We start from the raw sequence: 24,218 nt of genomic DNA on the forward strand, positions 1-24,218 counted from the left end.
CATGGGAGCAGCTAAGCTGCCTTGCAATGTTCTACCATTGTCCATGTCTCGAGAGTAAGTAGGTATAACAACAGTATGACACCCCTTCAACGTGGTCTTTCGGCTGATTCCACTTTGTTCCCACACTTCCCAGTCTTCCAAAAGCAGAGCTGGCTTTTGCGATGCTGGTCTGAGAGAATGGTGCTACGGTATGAGAACTTCTCCACTATTGAAAGCCACTGACCATTCACGAGGATGTTTGGTTCTGTGTACCAAACAGCACAGTGATTATTGTTTATCACAATATGGATGTAATTGTGTATTGGCTGTTTGATTGATGTCAGTATATTTGCTAGCAGCAAAAATAAGCTAAACTGGAAATATCACAGAAGTGTCCTCACACACTTCAGAAAATGAATTATTTTGATTTCCTTAGCAAATGCAAAGCAGAGCTTATTGTTGGTCTCAGTTCATACCGGTAAACTATTAGAATGCACAAATGGTGTTCTAAATTAGCAGATGAGATCTTAGTCTCATAACCACAGTTTCTTATCTATTATTATTTTTCTAATATGTGATAAGCTTAGTTTTAGAATGTTACAGATCAGATGATTAAATAAAATATGTTGATCGCCATGTTGGGCAATTTCTGCATAGTATTCATGTACTGAACAATTAGTAATTGGAATTTAGGTAGCGTAGCTTCCATAACATACGCTCTGTTATTCATCTCAGTATATCAGCACCCTACACAGAAAAGGGTCCTTTCATCTAATGAAACATCTCAAGGTACTTTACAAGTGAATGAATGAGAAGGGGGAAAATCAGGGGAATTGTCTAATTTCTAGTCCTTCAAGAACTTTCAATACTTAAAACTTCAACTGATTATTTTGATTAAACAATGTATTGGTGTGAAAAAAGAGCCCTCCCACACAGCAAAAAACATATAACCTGACTCAATCTAATTTTCATTTTGAAACTACATGTATTATTCATCAATCTTTATATTCAATGTATTGGTTCTGAAATATGAAGTGTTAATTTAAGGCATTTCTGAAAAATTGAAGGAATGAGTAAGTGTATTTTCCACACAAACAGCAATGGCAAATGAGCTGCATCAATAATAAATGTTTCCACATTAAATCAACATTTCTTTACTTTGATAAAGAATAAAATTACATACATTTAGAATGGAGATGAGAAGGAATTTCTTTAGCCAGAGGGGGGTGAACGTGTAGAATTAATTGCCACAGACAGCTGTGGAAGCCATCATTGGGTATTTTTAAAACGGTGATTGATAGGTTCTTGATTAGTAAGAGGAACAAAGGTCATGAGGAGAGGGTAGAAGACTGGGGATGAGAGGGAAAAATAGATCAGTCATGATCGAATGTCGGAGCAGACTCGATGGGCCAAATGGCTTAATTCTGCTCCTGTGCCTACGGTCATATTGTATCATTGGTATAAACCTGAGCCACCAATTAAATTCCAGGTGGGTGAAGTCTTGGATGATATCAGCCAAAACAGAAAGAATATATAAGGAGTAAGAGAGAGGCAACAGCAGACATTGAACTGTTGGAAAGTGACACTGGAGAAGTGATAATGGGGAATAAAGAAATGGCGGAAGAATTGAATAGGTTTTTGCGTCAGTTTTCATAGCGGAAGACACCAGCAACGTGCCTGAAATTCAGGGGACAGAAGTTAGTAGAGTTGCTATTACTAAGGAGAAGGTGCTTGGGAAGCTGAAAGGTTTGTAGGTGGATAAGTCACCTGAACCAGATGGACCGGAACCCAGGGTTCTGAAAAAGGTGGCTTTACAGATTGTGGAGGCATTGGTGGTGATCTTTCAAGAATGATTGAAGATTACTCATTGAGGACCAGGCCCTTCTCCTGCGGCTCTATACACAGTTGACCGCTTTGATTTTTTAGGGGTCCTATTCTCTCCCTGGTCACCCTTTTTCACTTTATGTATTTATAAAATCTCTTGGATTTATCCTTAATGTTACCTGCCAGTAGTTCTTCAGTAGTTAAGTAATGTGATATAGTTGGAATTACAGAGACATGGCTCCAGGGTGACCAAGGCTGGGAGCTAAACATGCAGGGGTATTCAGTATTCAGGATGGATAGACAGAAAGGAAGAGGAGGTGGGGTGGCATTGCTGGACAGAGATAGAATGTAGTCAGAGACAGTAAGACTGGTGGGAGAACTGGGACGTGGGAGGGGATGGAGAGAGAGGGAAAACAAGGGCTATTTGAAGTTAGTTTGTCGGAGGGAAGGAGGAATATATATCTTGCATATCCTGTATAGCCACGAGATCAAGCGCAGGTTCAGCGATCATTTCGCTGAACACCTCTGCTCAGTCCACCTTAACCTACCTGATGCCCCGGTTGCTCAGCACTTTAACTTCCCCTCCCATTCCCAAACCTACCTTTCTATCCTGGGGCACCTCCATTGTCAGAGTGAGGCCCAGCGCAAATTGGAGGAACAGCGCCACATAATTCGCTTGGGTAATTACACCCCAGCGGTTTGAATGTTGACTTCTCTAACTTCAAATAGCCCTTGCTTTCCCTCTATGAACATGGATAGAGAACTGGTTGGCAGACAGGAAGCAAAGAGTAGGAATTAACGCGTCCTTTTCAGAATAGCAGGCAGTGACTAGTGGGGTGCCGCAGGGCTCAGTGCGTGGACCCCAGTTATTTACAAAGTATATTAACAATTTAGTCGAGGGAATTAAATGTACCATCTCCAAGTTTGCGAATGACACAAAGCTGGGTGGCAGGGTGTGCTGCGAGGAGGATGCTATGAGGCTGCAGGGTAGGGTTGCCAACTGTCCCGTATTAGCCACGACATCCCGTATATTGGGCTAAATTGGTTTGTCCCATATGGGACTGCCCTTGTCCCGTATTAGGCCCGGGGGCACTGTAGACCCGGACACTGTAGGCCCGGGGGCCGCTGTAGGCCCGGACAGTGTAGGCCCGAGGGTCGCTGTAGAACCGGACAGTGTAGGCCCGAAGGCCCGGGCGCCGCCTAATGAAGGTTGCGTAACCCCCCTCCTGGCCCGGGGGGCCGCCATTGGTGGAGCGGGAGCATGTGGCTGCTGGCTAGGTGAGGTCACTTGGGGTGCGGGGCATTGACATCACCGTTTGTCCCTTATTTGGGAGTGAGAAATTTGGCAACCCTACTGCAGGGTGACTTGGATAGGTTGGGTGAGTGGGCAGATGCATGACAGATGCAGTATAATGAGGATAAATGTGAAATTATCCACTTTGGTGGCAAGAACATGAACGCAGATTATTTTCTGAATGGTGTCAGATTAGGAAAAGGGGAGGTGCAACGAGACCTGGGGTGTGCTTGTACATCAATCACTGAAAGTAAGCAAGCAGGTAAGCTTTTTGCATGTTGGTTTTCATTGGTGAGGGCCCTGTACAACTGGTGTACAACTGCAGTTGTACAGGGCCCTGGTGAGACCGCACCTGGAGTATTGTGTGCAATTTTGGTCTCCTAATTTGAGGAAGGACATTATTGCTGTTGAGGGAGTGCAGCGTAGGTTCGCCAGGTTAATTCCCAGGATAGCTGGACTGACATATGATGAAAGAATGGGTCGACTGGGCTTGTATTCACTGGAATTTAGAAGGATGGGAGGGGACCTTATAGATACATATAAAATTCTTCAGGGATTGGACAGGCTAGATGCAGAAAAAATGTTCCCCATGTTGGGGGAGTCCAGAACCAAAGGTCACAGTTTAAGAATAAGGGGTAGGCCATTTAGGGCTGAGATGAGGAAAAACTTTTTCACCCAGAGAGTTGTGAATCTGTGGAATTCTCTGCCACAGAAGGCAGTGGGGGCCAATTCACTGGATGTTTTCAAGAGAGAGATAGATTTAGCTCTTAGGGCTAAAGGAATCAAGGGATATGGGGAATAAGCAGGAACAGGGTAATAATTTTAGATGATCAGCCATGATCATATTAAATGGCGGTGCTCGCTCGAAGGGCCAAATAGCCTACTCCTGCACCTATTTTTCTATGTTTCTAGTTGCCAGCTCCTGTGTGGGGTCCAGTCCTTCGTATCATGTCTGTGATTGGCATGGGATTGCAGAATTAAATTTCGATTATTTTACTGAGGTATTATTTTTACCCAAAATATTAACTAATTTTAAATCTGTCCATTTGACGTGATTGTCTATGTGTGGAAAATATTGTACAGCTTTCCTTTCAACTGACCAATTCTGTCTGCACAATGTCATTCATCTTCATCATCCAAAGAAAAATTAACAACTCTACGGAAAACAGCAAAATTAAAAGCATTATTTTTACTGAATTGTAACTGAAATGAAATGAAACCATATTTGGCCAAATACATAGTGTTGGTCTCTTGGTCAAGCCTGTCCATAAAGTATTTTAATGTGATGGGTGCAGCAGATCAACACCAAGACAGATTACTGTTTTCAAAGTGATAATCTGATAGATAATATTGTTTGAAAAAAAAACTCTACAGATGCTACAAATCTGTAATTAAAACAGAAAATGGTGGAAATACTCAGGTCAGGCAGAACCTGCAGAGATATTGTTTCAGATCTGAGGTCGCTCATCAGAACTTAAAGATCGCTTACTTGTTTTTCATCCCTTGCAATTGAATGCGGTGAAAATGAGGCACTCCTAAATCAGACAGTTAACACGCTCGACTGCATTGTTACACACAGTGGAGAGGAAAGTCTTTCCCAAAATTTTGCAAGAAGCAGCCTTCCATTAATAATATTGCTCATCACATTTTCAGAAATGTCTCAGTGATTTGCATAAAATGAATTACTGAAGAGCAGTGACTCAGTATGCAAAAGTAAGCAAACTGAATTGAATCATTTTCTGCCAGGATCTAATTTAAAAAATATAGAATTCTGCATGTTTATATTCTGTAATTAAAGTAGTGGTCATTTTGAAAACATTTACAGTGTCATTGCTTACCCCTTTTACATTTTGCAGAAAGCTACTGCATGTTAAAAGGTTGTTTTGCAGATCTGATTTTTTACAGTTTTAATGTGCAATTTGCCAGGACAGCGCAAGCCATACTGGTGCTTTCTCACACTTAGTATGCAGTGGCATAGCTGTACATATTAAAGTTAGAAGCCTAACTTGAGAAAACAAAATAAAGCAGCTTGCATGTCAATTAATCATCAAATTGTCAGTATTAATGACCAGAGCAAATGCAAATACTTCAAAATAATTCACTATTTTTAGAATATTTGTGCCACTGAGTCAACCTGGAGCTTAAATTATTAAAAATAAAATTTGCATTTAAAAAAAACATCAAATTTCACCTGTGATTACTTTTGGAAATGTTATCACGAGTGTTAGTGTGAAAGCTTAGATTTCACACGGAGGTGTTACTTAAGTGTAAATTTATCACTCAGAACAGACTGAACACTCCATGCATCTGCCATAGATTGCAGGATTAATGTTGGGTTTCTATGTCACCCCCAAGCACTTTCAGATAAGTAGACAAATGCAGTTGAGTGACTTACACTTACCGGACATATAGGGTTTAGTTTGAGGCAATTTCACTTGATTAAACTTTGTTTTGAATACCTTGACTTTAGCAATAAAATCAATTGTCTTGTAATTTGACCCGCTCCAACACACACACTGTTCAACACTGGATGAGGAGAAACCTTTGCCATGATCAACCCCTTCTAAGTTCTCATAAAGAAGAAAGTTCTGCAACAAGGGGTGAGGGTCTGGAGAATCAGGCAGTGGAGAATCAGGTACAAGACTCCCAATGTACACATAGGTCATGACGATTAGAGCACTTTTCCATCGCTGACTGTGCCTACCAAGAATGCCTTGGGTGTCTCTGACAGCTTCTTTAAGAAGGTTAAAGATGTTTCACATCTCCAGTGGCTTTGTGACAGGCAAAATGCCAAAAGTTTTAGCTCCAACAGTATTACGTTCTTCAGGGTGCTGCAGCATCTGTGTAACATTATCCAGTGAGTTGCCAAGCGTGTATCTATTCGCCTTACCAGAATATTATTGTGCATCTGATTTGCTCAACAGGGCTTTGTCACATCACACTACCACAGTCAAAGAAAATCACAACAAATAAGTGCTCATTTCATGATTTTCATTATTTCAGTAACAAAGCACAAAATACTGCAGTGTGCCATGCATTAAATTGTGGTAGCGTCATAGAGTGATATAGTACGGAAATAAGTCCTTCAGCCCGACATGTCCATGCTGACCAAGATGCCCCATCTACACCAGTCTCATTTGCCCGCATTTGGCCCATCTATATACTAAAACTCGTTTGTTTGTTTGTTTGTTCTTGAACTACAGCCAAAACGGTACACGATAGCATGACAATTTTAGGCCCACCTTACTCACCGTCGTCCCTTTGGTGCAAATGGAAGAAGTTTCATTGAAATTGGTGTTATATTTTTTTAATGATTCACATTTTAAAGTTTAAATCTATCTCCTAGGGAGGGAGGGGGTTGGAGGGAGGAAGGAGGATAAGGGGGGTTGAGGGGGGAGGGGAAGGGGAGTGGGAGGGGGTGGAGGGAGGGAGGGGAGGGGGGAGTGGAGGGGGGTGTAGAGGGTGGGGGGAGGGGAGAGAGAGGGGAGGGGGGGGGAGGAGAAGGTGCTGCACCAATGCAAGAAAGGTTTGGGCCCAACAGGTCCACTTGGTCTAGTATCCCTCTAAGCCTTTCCTATCCATCTACCTGTCAAAGTCACTTTTAAATGTTGTTATTGTACCTGCCTCAACTACCTCCTCTGGCAGCTAATTCCGTATACCTACCACCCTCACATGTACCTCCTCTAACCTCATCTAGTGGATCCTGTGTTCCCGATGTAGGCTCCTGTACATCGGCGAGACCAGGCGTAGACTCGGCAACCTTTTCGCTGAGCACTTATACTTGGTCCATCTAAGCCTACAGGATTGCCACACGCAAATTGGAGGAACAGCACCTCAAATATTGCATGGGTAGCTTACAACCCAGCGGTATGAACAACAATTCTCTAATTTTTAATAACCTTCCTACACTCCCTTGCCTCTCCCCTTGCCATTTTCATCCATCCTAGTCGTTCAACCAGTTCCAGTTCTCCACAATGTGCCCCTCGTGTGATCACACCTTTCCTTGCCACCAATGAACTTACAGGCACGGCCCTGTCTGAGGTCATTTGTGGCCGGCCCTGATTGGTCCTGGTCTTTTCTCACCTCTTCCAGCTCTTCAACCCCCCAATCACCCTGCTTTCAGTCTGAAGAAGGATCCCGACCCAAAACGTCACCCATCCTTCTTCTCCAAAGATGCTGCCTGACCTGCTGAGTTACTCCGCATTTTTTGTCTACCTTTGGTATAAACCAGCATCTGCAATTCTTTGTTTCTACTTCTATAATCAATAGCCTGACTGATGAAGCCAAGTGTACCGAAAGCCTTCTTTACTGATCTATCTGACTGTGATGCCACTTATGGGAAACTGTGTGCCTGTACTCCTAGATCCCTCTTCTCTACAACACTCCTTCGGGCCCTATCATTCATTGTGAAGTCCTGCCCTGCTTTGACTTCCCAAAATACAACACCTTACACCTACTTGCATTAAACTCCATTCGCCATTCCTCAGCCTACTTGCACGGCTGATCGCCTGTTGTCATTTTTGATAACCACCTTCATTGTTTAATATAAAACAATGGTTGAAGGAATTTCAGAAGAACATTAACAAGATTGATTACAACACACAGGGGAAGATAATAGGTTATGTGATTAGAAGCTTTGTCAAAGGATAGATTTTAAGGAATATTTTAAAGGAGCAAAGGGAGATAGAACATCAGCAAAGTTTAGTGAAGAAGTGCCGTACTTTATGCCTTGGTGACTGAAAGCTCTGCTATCCATGATGAACAGACTGGAACAAATTACCAGACCGGAGAAGTGGAGATTTTTCACTGGACTGTTCAAAGATTTGTTCATTTTTCTGATCAGGGTGTTGCTGGCAGGCCCAGTGTTTATTGCCAATCGCTCAAGTGATGCTGCCTTCATCTGTTTCAACCCTTATGGCGACAGGATTTCCACAATGCTGTTGGGTCGGGAGTTCCAGGATTAAGATCCAGCAATGATGAAGGACTGGTAATTTATATCCATATCAGGATGGTGTGCAACTAGCAAAGTCAAGAGTGGTGATCTGTCATATGCACTGCTAAGAGAACAGTGACATTTTTACTTGCTGCAGATTTATAGCCTCATGAAGGCACTAATACACAAATAAATATATCAAAAGTCATACAATAAATTAATAATCAGTAATACCAAGCAACCAGATCATAATAGTACAAAACCAATGTCCGTGGTGCAACCAAAAAACAAAGTCCATAGTAGATCATGGTTCTTGCGGTAGGGTTGTGGTTCATGTTGGGTTGTCTACTACCCTGGCCGCACACTCATTTTGCTCCTGCCTTTGAGAAAAAGATGTAGGAGCCTCAAAAAAAAATAACATCCAGGTGCAGGAACTGCTTCCTCCCTACGACCATCAGGCTATTAAACACTACAGTCTCCAAACAAACTCTGAACTGCAAGACATCGGGGCATTGGTGTTGTCTCTATTATTGTTTGTTTGCTTTGTTTTATGTGTATGTCTATATATATACTGTATATATATATAAATACACACATATTTATATACAATACATGTATGCACACATATATTATATATGAATATCATACGCGTATATTACACATATATTAAATATATATACACTGGACTTTTTTTGTTTTGTTTATTATATTGTTTACAGAGTACCAGGAATACTATGTTTACATAATCTGTTGTGCTGCTGCAAGTAAGAATTTCATTGTTCTGTCTGGGACAAACGACAATAAAATACGCTTGACTCTTAACTCTCTCAACTCTCGAGCCTGGTTGTTGGGAAGAAGTTGTTCTTGAATCTGAAGGTCACAGTTCTCAGGTTCCTGTGAGATGAGAGTGAGAACAGGGTGGTGTGGGCCTCTAAGGATATTAGCTGTCTTTTAGAGCAGCACCTCCGGTAGGTCCCTTCAATGGTGGGTAGGTTAGTACTCATGATGGGCTAGGCTATGTTTACCACTTTCTGCAGCCTCCTTTGTTCTCTGACATTCGAGTTACCAAACTAGGCTGTGATGCAATCAGTGAGTATACTCTCTACTGTACATCTTGTGATAGCGGCCTCTCCCTCGGATACCACTCTGATCCCTATCACTGGCTGACAGGCCAGGTGAGGCCAATCCCCAGCATCACGGGTAACAGCCGTGTCCAATTAGCTGAGACTGGTTTGACCACCTCATCCTTGTCAGTCTAATCCCTACAAAACCCATGCATTCTAGCTGGAGGGGGGAAGGTGACAGAAGAATCAGAAGAGACGAAGAAAGAAGAAGGAAGAAAGAGACAAAGAAGGAAGAAGAAAGAGAGAGAGCAAGGGAGAAAACTCCCTGCTAGCTGAGTTCCCCTATTGCAGGTTCGAAGAAGACTGAGCCACTGGGACAAACCTGAGATCACCAGCGCCGCCCAGTGGTCAAGACTGAACTACTGGGACTAAAACTGAGTGGCTGGGGCAAGTCTGAGATGCCAGTGTCTCTTCCTGCCCACAGACAACAAGGGACTTTGCCCACACACAGAGACAAAGACAGAGCCACCAGGATAACCCAGAGTGAGACTGCCAGTGCTGCCTCTTCAAGCCCAAAGTCAGCTGACAGAATAAACCTGAAATCGGCAGGATAAACCTGAGTCCACCAGCGCCTCTTGAGACAAGGGTGAACGGCAGGGTGAAGCCGGAGATCATCATGCCTCCTCTTTCGAAGACCAGGACTGAGCTGCTGGGATAACATGAGATCGCCAGTGGCATTGCACATGCACTTTGATGGTGAGGGACAGCGGCCCTATGTGATCCTGGACTTTTTTACCACTGTAAATAAAATAAATCGTGTAAGTTCACCCTACTGCGAGTATCGGTGTGGTCACTGCCGAACCCGGTGTCATTCCCGATGCCACAACCTGTAGAGGTTTGATAGAGTATTCATCGACATGATTAGTACAGGTGTCAGGAGTTATGGGGAGAAGGCAGGAGAATGGGGTTAGGAGGGAGAGATAGATCAATCATGATTGAATGGCAGAGTAGACTTGATGGGCTGAATGGCATAATTATGACCTTATGACGTACTGAACATCCTTAATCTTCTATAGTAGTAGAGGTATTGATGAGCTTCCTCTGTGATTGCATCAATGTGCCGGGCCCAGGACAAATCTTCAGATATATGAACACCTAGGAATTTGAAACCATTAGCTCTCTCTACCACAGTCCTGTCAATGAAGACGGGTTCAAAGATCCCTGGCTTTCCCTTCCTGAAGTTAATAATCATAGAAACATAGAAAATAGGTGCAGGAGGAGGCCATTTGGCCCTTCGAGCCAGCACCGCCATTCATTGTGATCATGCCTGATCATCAACAATCAGTTACCCATGCCTGCCTTCTCCCCATGTCCCTTGATTCTGCTAGCCCCTAGAGCTCTATCTAACTCTCTTTTAAATTCATCCAGTGAATTGGCCTCTACTGCCTTCTGTGGCAGAGAATTCCACAAATTCACAACTCTCTGGGTGAAAAAGTGTTTTTTTTCTCAGTTTTAAATGGATTCCCCTTTCTTCTTAGACTGTGGCCCCTGGTTCTGGACTCCCCCAACATTGGGAACATTTTTCCTGCATCTAGCTTGCCCAGGAAAAATCAGCTCCTTGATCTTGCTAACTTTGAGAGCAAGGTGGTTGTTCTGGCACCATTCAATCAGATTGTAAATCTCCCTCCTGTGCACTGACTCATTATTACTCAACAAAGGTGATATCACCCCTGAATTTAAAGGTAGCATTGGAGATGTGTCTTGACACAGTCTTGGGATAGAGAGGGTAGAGCATGCAGCTTTGAGGTGTGACTGAGGTGTTGATGATTATTGAGGAGGAAGTGCTAAATCATACTGATTGGGATCTGCTGTTGAGGAAGTTGAAGATCCATTTTCATGGGATGAGCAGTGAGGCCATTTTTTGGGGTTTGATAATGTTTAAAGAGGATGATGGTGTGGAAAGCCAAGCTGTGGTTGATGAACAACAGTCTGAGATTTTCGTTTTGTCAAAATGGGTTCACTGTAGAGAGTAGATTACTTCCTCTATTGATCTGTTAAAGGCAGGAGTTAATATGCACTGTAATCAATTTCTCAAAGTACTTTATTACCACTGATGATAGTGCCAGCACACGGTAATCATTGAGGCATATCACCTTGCTTCTCTTGGACACAGGTATAATGGATATCTTTAAAGCAGGTGGGAACCTTGGGCCTTCGTGCTGAGGGGGTTGAAGTTGTCTGCAAAAAAACTCCAGCCAGTTGGTAAGCATAGGTTTAAGAATGCGGCCAGGTACGCCATCAGGGCTGGACACATTTTGGAAGCGGTGATTATCCCCATGTACCTCACACCTTGTCCTTCTTGGTGGGAAAAGGTTGATGGTTTAGGATAGACACAAAAAGTGGAGTAACTCAGCGCAACAGGCAGCATCTCTGGAAAGAAGGAATGGGTGACGTTTTGGGTCAAGACCCTTCTTCACATTGAAGGGTCTTGTCCCAAAACATCACCCATTTTTTTCCCTCCAGAGATGCTGCCTGTTCCGCTGAGTTACTCCAGCTGTAGTTCCTTCCTACATTTGATGGTTTAGGAGGCAGTTGCTAAGGAAAAATGGTGCCTATTGAATATAGGACACTGCAGCCACTGTGTCTCAATGGTAGTGGGAATAAATGTTTAGTGCGGTAAATGGAGCACTATTCAAGAAGGCTGCTTTCTCATAGATGATATTGAACTCAAATGGAGAGTATTCCATCATGATCCTGACTTGTCGGTGATGGAAAGGCTTTGAGCCATCAGTGTGAGACTCACTCACCACAAGCCTAACTATGGGGCTGCTCTTTGTTGCTACTATATTCATGTGGTTTCTCCTCTTGAGTTTCTGGCTAATAATTATTGTGTGTTGATTGTGGGGGCTTTGGTGATGGTCTATTAAGTGATGACACGTAGGCTTTTTATTGTGGGAGAGAGCCATTGCTTGGCACTTTTGTGGCATGAACATTATCTTGTAGGGCAAACTGCTTCACTAGCTGAGAAGTTGTGAATGTATTTCAACATTGTGCCATCAATGCCAAATATCCAATTTCTGACTTTATGATGGAAGGTGGCCATTTAATTCAGCATGGGATTTAGTACCATCAGATGGCAAAATATGTGCACACTGAGTGGGTAAGGAAGGCAAATGTAATGTTAGCATTTATTTTAAGAAGACTAGAATAAAATACCGAAGCTTGAAAAGGCTCTGGTCAGGCCACATTTGGAATATTGTAAGCAATTTTGGGCCCCATATCTGAGGATGTGCTGGCATTAGAGAACATCCTGACGAGATTTACGAGAATGATCCCAAGGATGATTGGGTTAACATTTGAGGAGCATTTCACAGCTCTGGGCCTGTACTCGCTGGAGTTTAGCAGGACGTGAGGGAATCTCATTGAAATCTACCGAATAATGAAAGGCTTAAATAGAGTGGATGGAGAGAGGATATTTCTGGAAGCGGGTGAGACTAGGATCAGAAGTTACAGCCTCCGAATAAAATGACGATTCTTTAGAATGGAGATGAGGAGGAATTTCTTTAGCTAAAAGGTGGTGAATCTGTGGAATTCATTGCCAGATAGCAGTGGAGGCCAAGTCATTGGGTATTTTAGTGAGGGTGGCAAAGGTTATTGGGAGAAGGCAGAAGAATGAGGCTGAGAGGTAAAATTAGATCTGTCATGATCAAATGGTGGAGCAGACTCAATGGGTCAAAAGGCTTAATCCTGCTCTTATGTTTCATGGTCATTGAGGCAAGGATGAGCCTAGTTCACTGTTGCTTTAATTGATGTTCTGGGGCTTGGATGATAAATCTCCAAGAACCACAACCATCTTCCTTTGTATCAGGTATAACTGCCGTACTTTTTCCTTTGACTTCGATTTAACCACAGCTTCTTGATACCACACACAGTCAAATGCTACCTTGATGTCAGGAGGACCTCATTTGGTGTCCTCAGAACTATATTTGAACCAAGACTGTAAAGTTTGGAGCAGTGTAGTCTCTACAAAACCCAAAGCACAAGAGAGCAGGTTTTAGTGAGCAAGTACCTCTTGATAGCATTGTTGATGATACTTGGCATCATTTGCTGATTATTGAGAGAAGACTGATTGATAGCTGGATTGGATTTGCACTGCTATTTGTGAACAAGATGTATCTGGACTGTTGTGGATTTACCAATGATGTATCTGCATTGGAATAACCTGGCAAAGGCATAGATAGTTTTCGAGTGCAGGTCTTTAGTACAATCACTGGGACGTTGTCTGGTCCTATAATCTTTGCTGTATACAGTGCTCTTGGCTGTTTCTTGTGGAGTGAATTGAACTAGTAGAAGACTGGCTTCTGTGATGGTAGGGATCTCAGGAGGAAAGTAAAATGGATCAACCCATTTAGCATTTTGGCTGAAGATAGACGTAAATGCTTCAGCCTCATTTGTTGCACTCACCTGCTGGGGCCTGCAATCATTGAGGATGAAAATGTTTATAGAACCTTCTGGAGATTGTGAAGTATGTGGGCTGAATGGAAAGAAATGTGGTAAATGAGTAGAGGCCAGGGTCATTTTGAAATGCTTTTGATGCATTAAATTCTGTTGATAAATGATGTGTAGGAACTAGCTATGCACCATGGTTCATGACAGCTTTTGTGCAGATGACATGACCGGAGACCAGAATAATGAAGAGTTTGCGCCATCTTTCTGATGGTGCTCATGTAGTTGGGATCTAACCAAGCATGATGGTACCAATATGGACACAAATAAAACTAAACCTGTTGTAAACTGAGAAAAGAAAATGCTGCAAGACAAAAAAGGAGCAACCAGTAACAAAATGAGTAAGGTGTATTGGGTGTGATCCTTCAATCAATTCAGAATTGGCTACTTTACATCCTACCAAATGGTTTATTTCACTTCCTCTTAGATGCTACATTTGCAGCAGTATTGAATCTTTTGTTAAAACTGAGTTGCTCTAATGTACAAGGTAAGAACAGGATGTTCTGGAGATATGGTAGTTAAATGATTAATATGGTGAACTTGCTGGACTGATCTGGAGGTTTGAGTTCAGTCCTGTAACAGATATGGAATTTTAATTCAGTTAACTAAATAATCTGGAATTTAAAATTAACTGCTGGAGTATTCCAGGAGCCCATTTTGTTCACAAATGAATGCATAGTGGCACACCTGGTAGAGTTGCTGCTTCACAGTGCCAGAGACCTGGGTTTGATCCTGACCTTGGGTGCTGTTTATGTGGAGTTTGCATGTTCGCCCTGTGACTGTGGGTTTCCACCAGGTGCCCCAGTTTCCTAAGGCGTAAAGGTTTGTAGGTGTCGACCTTCGATTTAAACCAGCATCTGCAGTTCTTTCCTACACATAAGGTTTGTAGGTTAATTGGCCTCTGAAAATTGCTCCCTGTCTGTAGGGAGTGAATGCGAAAGTGGGATAACATAGAACTATTGTGAATGGGTGATCGATGATCAGTGTGGGCATGGTTGGCCGAAGGCCCTGTTTCCCTACTGCATCTCTAAACGAAATTAAAATCAGTTGCCCGCTACTCTCTGTTCATTGAGCCGCCATGGCAAAATTGCAACACATCTTGTTGGGCACAGAGAAGCGGAATGTCATCACATCTGTGCATCAGGAGCATACAGAAGACCTAAAGTTAGACTGAACTCTAAAATCAAACTATTCTGGAAAAACTCACAAGCAAAAGCCAGTTTATTCATAAACTTTCCTCTATACTCATAATTGCCTCAAGTAACAATTTACAATGCAAATAGAACCAATAATATTTATCAGATACATTCGAATCCAGATTAAAAAATCACTAATAACTGATTAAATTAATTAAGCCAAGATCTCTGCAGAATATTGGATCATCGACAGATTAACACTCTTAATTCTGTTATCAGGGGACTGAGTGCAAAATCATAGAGAATGTGAAAGATTTCCATAATGCATTCAATAAAATCTGAAAAGTCCCATTTCGCGATTTAGAAAATTGTGCATTTCAAATATGACGCCGAATCAATGCAGCTCACAATTTGTGAGTTTCATGAATGTGTTCCCTCTGTCTGTTGTTGAGTTAGTGGCGTGCATCAGAAGTGGCATGGATTTTAGACTCGCCTACATGCTACTCGGCACTCTCTGTTGTCTTTTCTTAGAAGGAATGCCAGTTCTTCGAAATTCTTCTCTTTCTTTCAAATATTCTTGCTTGCATTCTTCATATAAAGTTGAATCTTTATAACTTATGATTAAAAGAATAAGAAAAAACATTTTAGTGTAAAGTTGATTTATAGTAAAATGCAATTGGGAAAAAAATATTTGGTGCACTTTGCTGTGCAAAAGAATTAACATATTTTTATAAGTAAAGGGATAAAGATAGTGCTGATGTGTGGCAACTCTATGCATGCTGATTCCGGAAGAGGATTCCCTATTATCCACTACAATCATGCAACTCTTAAATCCCTATTCCAATTGGAAATCTATCAGGATTTCTAACAATATTCTCTTTAATCTTCTTCAAGTCTGGTGATCTCACGACCTTGCTGCAGGGAAGGTACCATAAAGCTGGAAAGGGTATAGCGAAGATTAACGAAAATGTTGCCGGGATGTGAAGGCCTGAGCTGTAGGGAACAATTGGGCAGGCAAGAACTTTATTCATTAGAGCAAAGGAGGCGGAGGGGTGATCTTATAGAGGTATATAAAATCATGAGGGGAATAGTTGGGGCGAATGCACACCTGTCAAAAACCAGTGGGCATTGGTTTAAGGTGAGAGAATAAAGATTTAATAGTACCTGAGGGGCAGCTTTTTCCACACATAGGGTGGAGGGTATTTGGAATAAGCTGCCAGAGGAAATAGTTGAGACAGGTACTATAAAAACATTTAAATGCATGGATAGGAACGGTTTAGACGGATAGGGCCAAACGCAGGCAAATGGGACCAGTTTAGCTGGGCATGCTAGTCGGCATAGACGAAGGGCTCGTTTCCATTCAGCTGAAGGGCTTGTTTCTATGCTGAATTACTCCATGACCTCCAATCAAAGGACCACCCAGACCATCTCCTTGATCCGAATATGAGGTCTCATTTTAACCAGTGAGACCTGTGGCCTACAATCCTTCTGAATCCTCCACCCGATGTAACTGACGATCTCCCAGAGCTGCTGCTCCTACGACTGGACAACCGGGCTTGACCGAGAATAGGCCCCGACCTCTCTGAATGTCCAATACCATGACCTGACCACTGTACCTCACTTACCGCATCCACCCATCCTGAAACATCAGAGGACCAAGCACCCCGACCACTGCTGAACAATGATCAAACACACCTACCGCTCCATCATCCAATCTGACCAGTGGCTGTGCTTCCAGTCCCTGCTTCCAAGCAGAAACTAAAATGGGAAGATCTGATACAGAAAATTGTACAGGGCTGGTCTGAGGAAACAGATAATGTTCTTCACAACCACCTTTGACCCGGTGGACTGGTTCAAATTCAAGGAGTGTGCGGCCAATCTGAATGGGTATGCCACTGCTGTCACAGACGTCATCAGTGGGTGTGTGGAGGAAGCATGCCAAATAAGACAAGTGTTCCCCAACCAGAAACCATGGATGAAAGATGGCCACTCTGAAGTGCAGTTCAAGGCTACAGTGTTCAAGTCAAATGATCCTGAGCGGTACAAGAAATCTACGTATAACCTTCACATAACCATGAAGGATGTGAAGGGAGAAATACAGTCCAAGCTGGAGTCCCAAGATATCCTTACAGACACCGGTGAATTATGGAACTGCTTGACTGCTGTAACAAGCTACAAAATGAAGGCAGGCAGTATCGATGTCAACAACAGATACCTCCCTGATGTGCTCAATGCCATCTATGCTTGCTTTGAACAGAAGGTTGGTCTGCCCAATGGCCGTGGGTGCACCTGTACCCATGGTCATGGTAGCAAATGCCAGAATGGTGACCCTGAAAATGAAAGCAACTGCCAGTGAGGGTAGGTAACAATACATCTTCCATAACTCTCAGCACTGTACCCTGCAAGGATACATTCTCAGGGCCTACCATACTCCCTGTACACTCATGACTATGTGGTGAAATTCTGCTCTAACTCCATTTATAAGTTTGCAGATCACACCACTGTGGTGGGTCAGAACTCAAATAATGATGAGACGGAGTACAGGGAGGATAGTTAGTAAAGTGGTGTCAAGACACCAACATCTCAGCCGAGTCGTTCCGAGACAGCATGGATTTACGAAGGGGAAATCGTGCTTGACTAATCTACTGGAATTTTTTGAGGATGTAACTAGGAAAATTGACAGGGGAGAGCCTTCGACAAGGTCCCACATAGGAGATTGGTGGGCAAAATTAGAGCACATGGTATTGGAGGTAGGGTACTGACATGGATAGAAAGTTGGTTGACAGACAGAAAGCAAAGAGTGGGGATAAATGGGTCCCTTTCAGAATGGCAGGCAGTGACTAGTGGGGTACCGCAAGGCTCGGTGTTGGGACCGCAGCTATTTACAATATACATCAATGACTTGGATGAAGGGATTAAAAGTACCATTAGCAAATTTGCCGATGATTCAAAGCTAGGTGGCAGTGTGAACTGTGAAGAAGATGCTATGAGGTTGCAGGGTGACTTGGACAGGTTGTGTGAGTGGGCGGATGCATGGCAGATGCAGTTTAATGTAGATAAGTGTGAGGTTATCCACTTTGGTGGTAAGAATAGGAAGGCCGATTATTATCTGCCTCAGAGGGCAGTGGAGGCCAATTCTCTGAATACATTCAAGAGAGAGCTAGATAGAGCTCTTAAGGATAGCGGAGTCAGGGGGTATGGGGAGAAGGCAGGAACGGGGTACTGATTGAGAATGATCAGCCATGATCACATTGAATGGCGGTGCTGGCTCGAAGGGCCAAATGGCCTTCTCCTGCACCTATTTTCTATTGTCTATCTCCCTCAATGTCAACAAGACGAGGGAGCTGGTTATTGACTTCCGGAAGCATGGTGGAATAAATGCCCCAATCAGCATCAATGTTGCTGAAGTGGAAACGGGCAAGAGCTTCTGTTTCATAGGTGTAAACATCACCAACAATTTGTCCTGGACCATTCACATTGAAACTACAGCCAAAAATGCACCAATGCCTCAGCAGGAGACTACGTAAGTTTGACATGTCTCCAGCAACTCTTACCAACCTTTATAGGTGCACTGTAGAAAGCATACCATCGGGTTGTATCACAGCTTGGTTTGGGAACAGATCTGCCCAAGTTCGCAAGAAGTTGCAGAGTGGCAGATGCAGCCCAGTCCATCACACCTATCAGACTCCCTACCATCGACTCCAATCTATACTTCATCTGTATCAGGAATGCAGCAAATATAATCAGGGGCTTTTTTACCCTGGTCATTCCCTCTTCTTCCCTCTCCCGTTGGGTGGAAGATACAAAAGCTTGAAAGCAAGTACCACCAGATTCATGAATGGCTTCATCCCCTTTCCTATCAGATTATTGCCAGGTCCTCCCATTAACTAGGGTGTAATCCCAATCTTCCAACTATCCCAAATCAGTCCTTGCCTTTCCAAATGCATGTAAATCCTATCGATCAGAAACCCCCCTCCCATAATTTACTCACAATTGGCATAAGGTTCAATGGTCGGTATGTTGGAATTTCTCTCTGTAACTGTAAAACTATAATCTGCACTCTGGAATTTTTCTCTTTGAACTATCTGGTGTGCTTGTTTTTATTGTATCTTGGCACATGTAACAGTAATATAGAGTATATCAAAGGACATTGTGGGAAGCTAGGGAAGAAATTGCAGGATCCCTGGCAGTCATTAGTGTAATTTATAGTCAAGGGAGAGGTTTGGAAGACTGGAGAGTGGCTAATATTATGCCTCTACTAAAGAAAGGTTTCAAGAGGCTTGCCATGTTACAACTGTTCAAGAGGCTGGAAAGGCCATGTTTGGATTACCGTGTACAGTTCTGTAGTGTACAGTTTTGCTTTTTTTCAGTTTAATGACCTCCTTCCTTTAGCAGGGAATAGGAAGGAGGTCATTGAACTGGAAAGGGTGTAAAAAAGATTAATGAGGATGTTACCCGGTCTGATGGGTTTGAGTAATACGGAGATGTTGGATACGCTGGGTCTTTTTTCCCTGGAACTTATGAGGTGAGTGATGACCAGAAAAAGGTGTATAAAATCATGAGGGGCAAACATACGGTGAGCAGCCACAGTCTCTTCCCCAGGGTCGGGGAGACACAAACAGGAGGACATGTTTAAGGTTCGAGGATCAAAAATTTAAAATGAGAATCGAGTTGCAACATTTTCACACAGAGGGCAGTGAGTATGTGGGACACGCTGCCAGATGAAGTGTTGAAGGCAGTGACAATTACAACACTGTACTATTTTGGCACTAATTTAACCCATTGCAATCTGGGACTTTTTTTCTTGGCTCTTGAATTGTATATTTTGGATTACATGAGTCTGATTAGTTAAGGGACGCATAGTCACTTTACTAATTCACCCAGGTCACGCGCATTCCTTGCTGAGATATGATTGTCTCATGCTTGCAGCAATCTGCCACACTGAACATAGAAGATTCTGTCAAAATCTGGCCTGCTCAAGGGACTTCAAAGTATGTTGCTAGTGCAGCAGTTAAATTACAATAATCCAGAGATCACAGTTCAAATTCTATCGTGGTAACTGGAAGTTAAATTCAGATGAATAATCTAGATCACCATAAAATTAGCAAATTGTCATAAAATACCATCTGTTTCAATAACATTGCCAATATTACCCCGCTGTACAAGAAGGGAGCAAAGCAGAATAGTGGAAACTATAGGCCAGTTGGTCTGACTTCAGTGATTGGTAAGATTTTAGAGTCCACTAGACGACCCACGGACCCGTTGTGTTAAGGCGGATGTTGCAATCAAAAGCGCTTGAACAATTGGTTGGGCAGAAAGCAGCCAAAACGGTACATGATAGCGCAACAATTTGAACGAAACATGATCCGTGGACCCGTTGGGTTCCCATTGTGAAAGTGGTTGATGAAAAAACAGACACACAATTTTAATATTATTGAGTGGTCAAACTTTAACTTGAAGAAAATGTGAGCATTTACCTTAGGAGTAATCGTTCAACGAAGCACGCGTTTAATGACAACATTGAACAAGGAAGTATTAGATCAAAATGGCGATGTTTATTTAATGGGGTATGTGTCCAAAATACAGCCAAAACGGTACACGATGGCGTAACAATTTGAACGAAACTTGATACTGCACACCGCAGGCGAATGGTGAGTAAGGTGCCCCTAAAATTATTGCACTATCGTTTTGGCTGTATTTTGGTTACGTCTGGGGGAGAGAAAATGGGGGGGGGGGGGGCTGAGAATGGGGACTGGGACAACAGGGGTCGTGCGGAGGGGACTTGGTGGTGGGGGAAAGAGGGGTACTGGGAAAAGGGGAGGTCCATATCCCTCCCTCCTCCCCCCCCCTCCCTCCACACCTCACCCCCCCATCTCTCATCACCCTCCCCCCCCCACAACTCCCCCCTCCACACCTCACTCCCCCACACCTCCCTCTCCCTCCCTCCCCCCTTCACTCCCTCCCACTGGGGAGTGGGACAACAGAGGTCGTGCGGAGGAGACTTGGAGGTGGGGGAAAGAGGGATACTGGGAAAAGGGGAGATCCATCTCCACCCCCCCTCCCTCCCCCCTCCACACCTACCCCCCCATCTCTCATCACCCTCCCCCCCTCCATCCTCCACACCTCCCTCCCTCCACCACTCCCTCCCCCTCGATCCCTCCACACCTCCCTCCCTCCCCCCTTCACTCCCTCCCCCCCTCCCGGCTACAATGGAAACCCTAAGAGAACGGGACAAAGGGGAGAGTGTGGGAAGAGTAAGAGTGGGGATGGGGGAGGAGAAAATGGGGGGTGTGGGGATGGGCCCAACGGGCCCTCTTTGCTAGTATATATATAAATATACAAGATGAGATTTTTAGTGATATGTATATACTAGACCAAGTGGATCCGTTGGGCCCATTCCTCGTAGAGGGGGAACAGGTAAGGGGAGAGGGTGTGAGTGAGTGAGCCCTGGACGCAAAGCCTCTCCTGTATTGGTGTAGCACCCTCAACCCCCCCCATCTCCCCCCACTGACCCACTCCATCCCCCTACCCACCCTCACTTGCCACTCCCCTCCCTCCACCCCCACTTGCCCCTCCCCACTCTCTCCTCCCCTCTTCCCCACCACCACCACTCTCCCCTGCCCCCAACTGTCCCCCTCCCCGCACCCCCACTCTCTCTTACCCCCAGCCTCACCCCCACCCCCACTGTCCTCTTTCCCCCCACACCCACTCTGCCCCCACCCCCACTCTCCCCCCACCCCCACTCTCCCCCCACCCCCTCCTCCCCCACACCTCCCCCCCACCCCCGCTCCCCACCTACCCCCACCCTCCCCTCCACCCACTCGGCCCCCACGCCCACTCCCCTCCGTGGACCCGTTGGCGGCGAAAGCCACTTACCACTGGCCGTGCATGCAGGGAGGAGAAGGGAGTGCTGGCGTGTGGTTGTGGCCCGGCAGAGCTGGGACTACTCGAGGCGGACAGCGCTGCGGCTGGGACCCGGCAGAGGTGGGAGGCGGACAGCGTGGCAGAGGCCCGTCGGGAGCTGGGACTACTCGAGGCTGGCAGCGCGGCGGCTGGGCCCGGCGGAGCTGGGACTACTCGAGGCCGGCAGCGCGGCGGCTGGGCCCGGCGTAGCAGAGACTACTCGAGGCCGGCAGCACGGCGGCTGGGCCCGGCGGAGCTGGGACTACTCGAGGCCGGCAGCACGGCGGCGGCCCAGCAGAGCTGGGACTACTCGAGCCTGGCGGCGGCGGGAGGCACGTACAATATGGCGGACCGTGAGGAGGAGGAGAGTGGCCGCCATTTTTCTGGAGTTGCGACGAGGCCGTCGGTGGAAGTGGCCCTCGTCGACGTCGCCGTCGGTGGAAGCGGCCGCTGAAGGAGGAGAAGAAGCTGCCCACTGGGGATTGTGTTGCGGTGATGGTGCGGGGCGCTGGGCCCACGCGGGAGCTGGGACTCGAGGATGCCGTGGGTTGAAGGGACGGAAGGGAAGGATCAGTGGATCATCAGTCCGACCATCTCCCTCTGCTCGGAGTGTCCCCCAGGTGTGTGCTTGGGGAGAGGGGCGAGGGCAGAGAGGAGAGGGGCGAGGGGAGAGAGGAGAGGGAGCCACTGACCGCGGACGGTCCCGGTGACGGCGGCCATGTTTTTTTGGTGAGTGAGGAGAAAATTGAAGTGCGTGCCCCATTGTGACGTCATTCGATGAGCACTTTGAAAAATTTGGTTAGAAAGGAAAATGTTAAACTTTGAAATCTCTCTTTTGAAACTTTAAAATCTCTCTAACTTAAATTTAAATAAAACTTGTTATAAACAGTCGCCAGAAGAGTGGTGATTAAGGTGGTGCTAAAATTGTGGCGCTATGGTTTACCGTTTTGGCTGTAGGTCCACATGTCCACAACCAAATCTCAAATTTCAACATTTCAGAAATATATACACATACATATATATATATACAAGTTCTGAGTTTTAGTATATAGAATAGATAGATATATAGATAGATTATAACAGATGAGAGGTTTGCCTTGTTTCCCTTTCCCCCCCCTTTGTTGTTTTCGATCTCGCCTTGATTTATTTATATATTTTATAGCATCGATATGGAAATGGCATTCTTAATCTCGTTGTACTTGTACAATGACAATAAAGATATGTATTGTATTGTATTGCGAACTTAGAATTTCATGATAAAATAGGCTGAAGTCAGCTTGGTATTGTGAAGGGGAGGTCTTGCCTGACAAATCTGATGGAATTCTTTGAAGAATTAAATATCAGGACAGACAAAGGAGAGTCAGTAGATGTTGTTTACCTAGATTTTCAGAAAGCCTTTGATAAAGTGCCACATGTGAGGCTGATAAGGAAGATGAGAGCCCACAGTATCAGGTTGGCTGGATGGCAAAAGGCAAAGAGTGGCAAATAAGGGGGCTTTTTTCTGGTTGGCTGCAGGTGACTAGCAGGGATCGGTGCTGGGGCCGCTACTCCACGTTGTATATTAATGATTTGGATGAGGGGATTGAAGGCTTTGTGGCCAAGTTTTCAGATGATAAAAAAATAGGTGGAGTTAGTGAAGAGAAAGCAAGGACTCTGCAGAACTTGGACAGGCTGGGAGAGTGGGCTGAGAAGTGGCAGATAGAATATAGTGTAGCAAAGTGTGGCGTCATGCATTTTGATAGTAGAAATAAATGTATAGACTATTTTCAACTATTTTCTAAATGGGGAGAGATCTAGTAATCGGAGGTGCTTGGGAGTGCCAGTGCAGGATTCCCAAAAAGTTAATTTGCAAGTCGAGTCGATAGTAAGGAAGGCAAACGCAATGCTAGCATTTATTTCAAGAGGCCAGAATACAAAAACAGGGCCACATTTTGAGTATTGTGAGCAATTTTGGGCACCATATCTGAGGAAGGATGTGCTGGCTCTGGAGAGGGTCCAGAGAAGGTTTACAAGAATGATCCCAGGAATGAGCGGGTTAACATATGATGAGCGTTTGACGGCACTGGGCCTGTAATCAGAGGGTGTTGAATCTGTGGATTGTTTTGCCACAGAAGGCTGTGGAGTCTGTCAATGGATATTTTTAAGGCAGAGATAGATAGATTATTGATTTGTATGGGTGTCAAGTGTTATGGGGAGAAATTAAATCAGAGTACAGTGTAAAAAGTTTGTACCTCATCCAACTAAGCTGAATATATTTTACAGCAAGAGTATTTCATTAACTACTTGAGGTTCTTGTTGATTACTATTTTCATTGGATTGCAGAATGTTGCAATTTAACATACTGCGAGCAAAGGGAACCACTACAAGCAATTCCATCTGCTTTTAAATATGTATTTAAATTCTGCAGTTGCTGTCAATTTCATGGTACAATAATAGCCAAAAGTAAAAGCTCTTCTTTTATTGCAATCACAAAACCCAGACCAAAAGATAATTTTTCCAGAACAGATGTAACTTAATGACAAGCCTATGCACCGTTCATACTTGGGAGAAGGGAAATTGTTCTCGAGCACAAAGTGCAG

The 24,218-nt window shown here is 44.3% G+C and overlaps 1 protein-coding gene across 1 annotated transcript in view; it reads right to left on the reverse strand.

The window, feature by feature from the left end:
- Positions 1 to 14,821: 14,821 nt before the first annotated feature.
- The window catches only part of cmc1 (C-x(9)-C motif containing 1), a 48,805-nt gene continuing 39,408 nt past the window's right edge, over positions 14,822 to 24,218 (reverse strand). Inside the window, exon 4 of the mRNA XM_078428598.1 lies at positions 14,822 to 15,350. Coding sequence (XP_078284724.1) covers positions 15,230 to 15,350 — 121 coding nt within the window. The 3' untranslated portion in view covers positions 14,822 to 15,229. The remainder of the gene's footprint in view (positions 15,351 to 24,218) is intronic.

This window comes from Rhinoraja longicauda, chromosome 2 (assembly GCF_053455715.1).
Source record: "Rhinoraja longicauda isolate Sanriku21f chromosome 2, sRhiLon1.1, whole genome shotgun sequence".
NCBI lineage: Eukaryota > Metazoa > Chordata > Chondrichthyes > Rajiformes > Arhynchobatidae > Rhinoraja > Rhinoraja longicauda.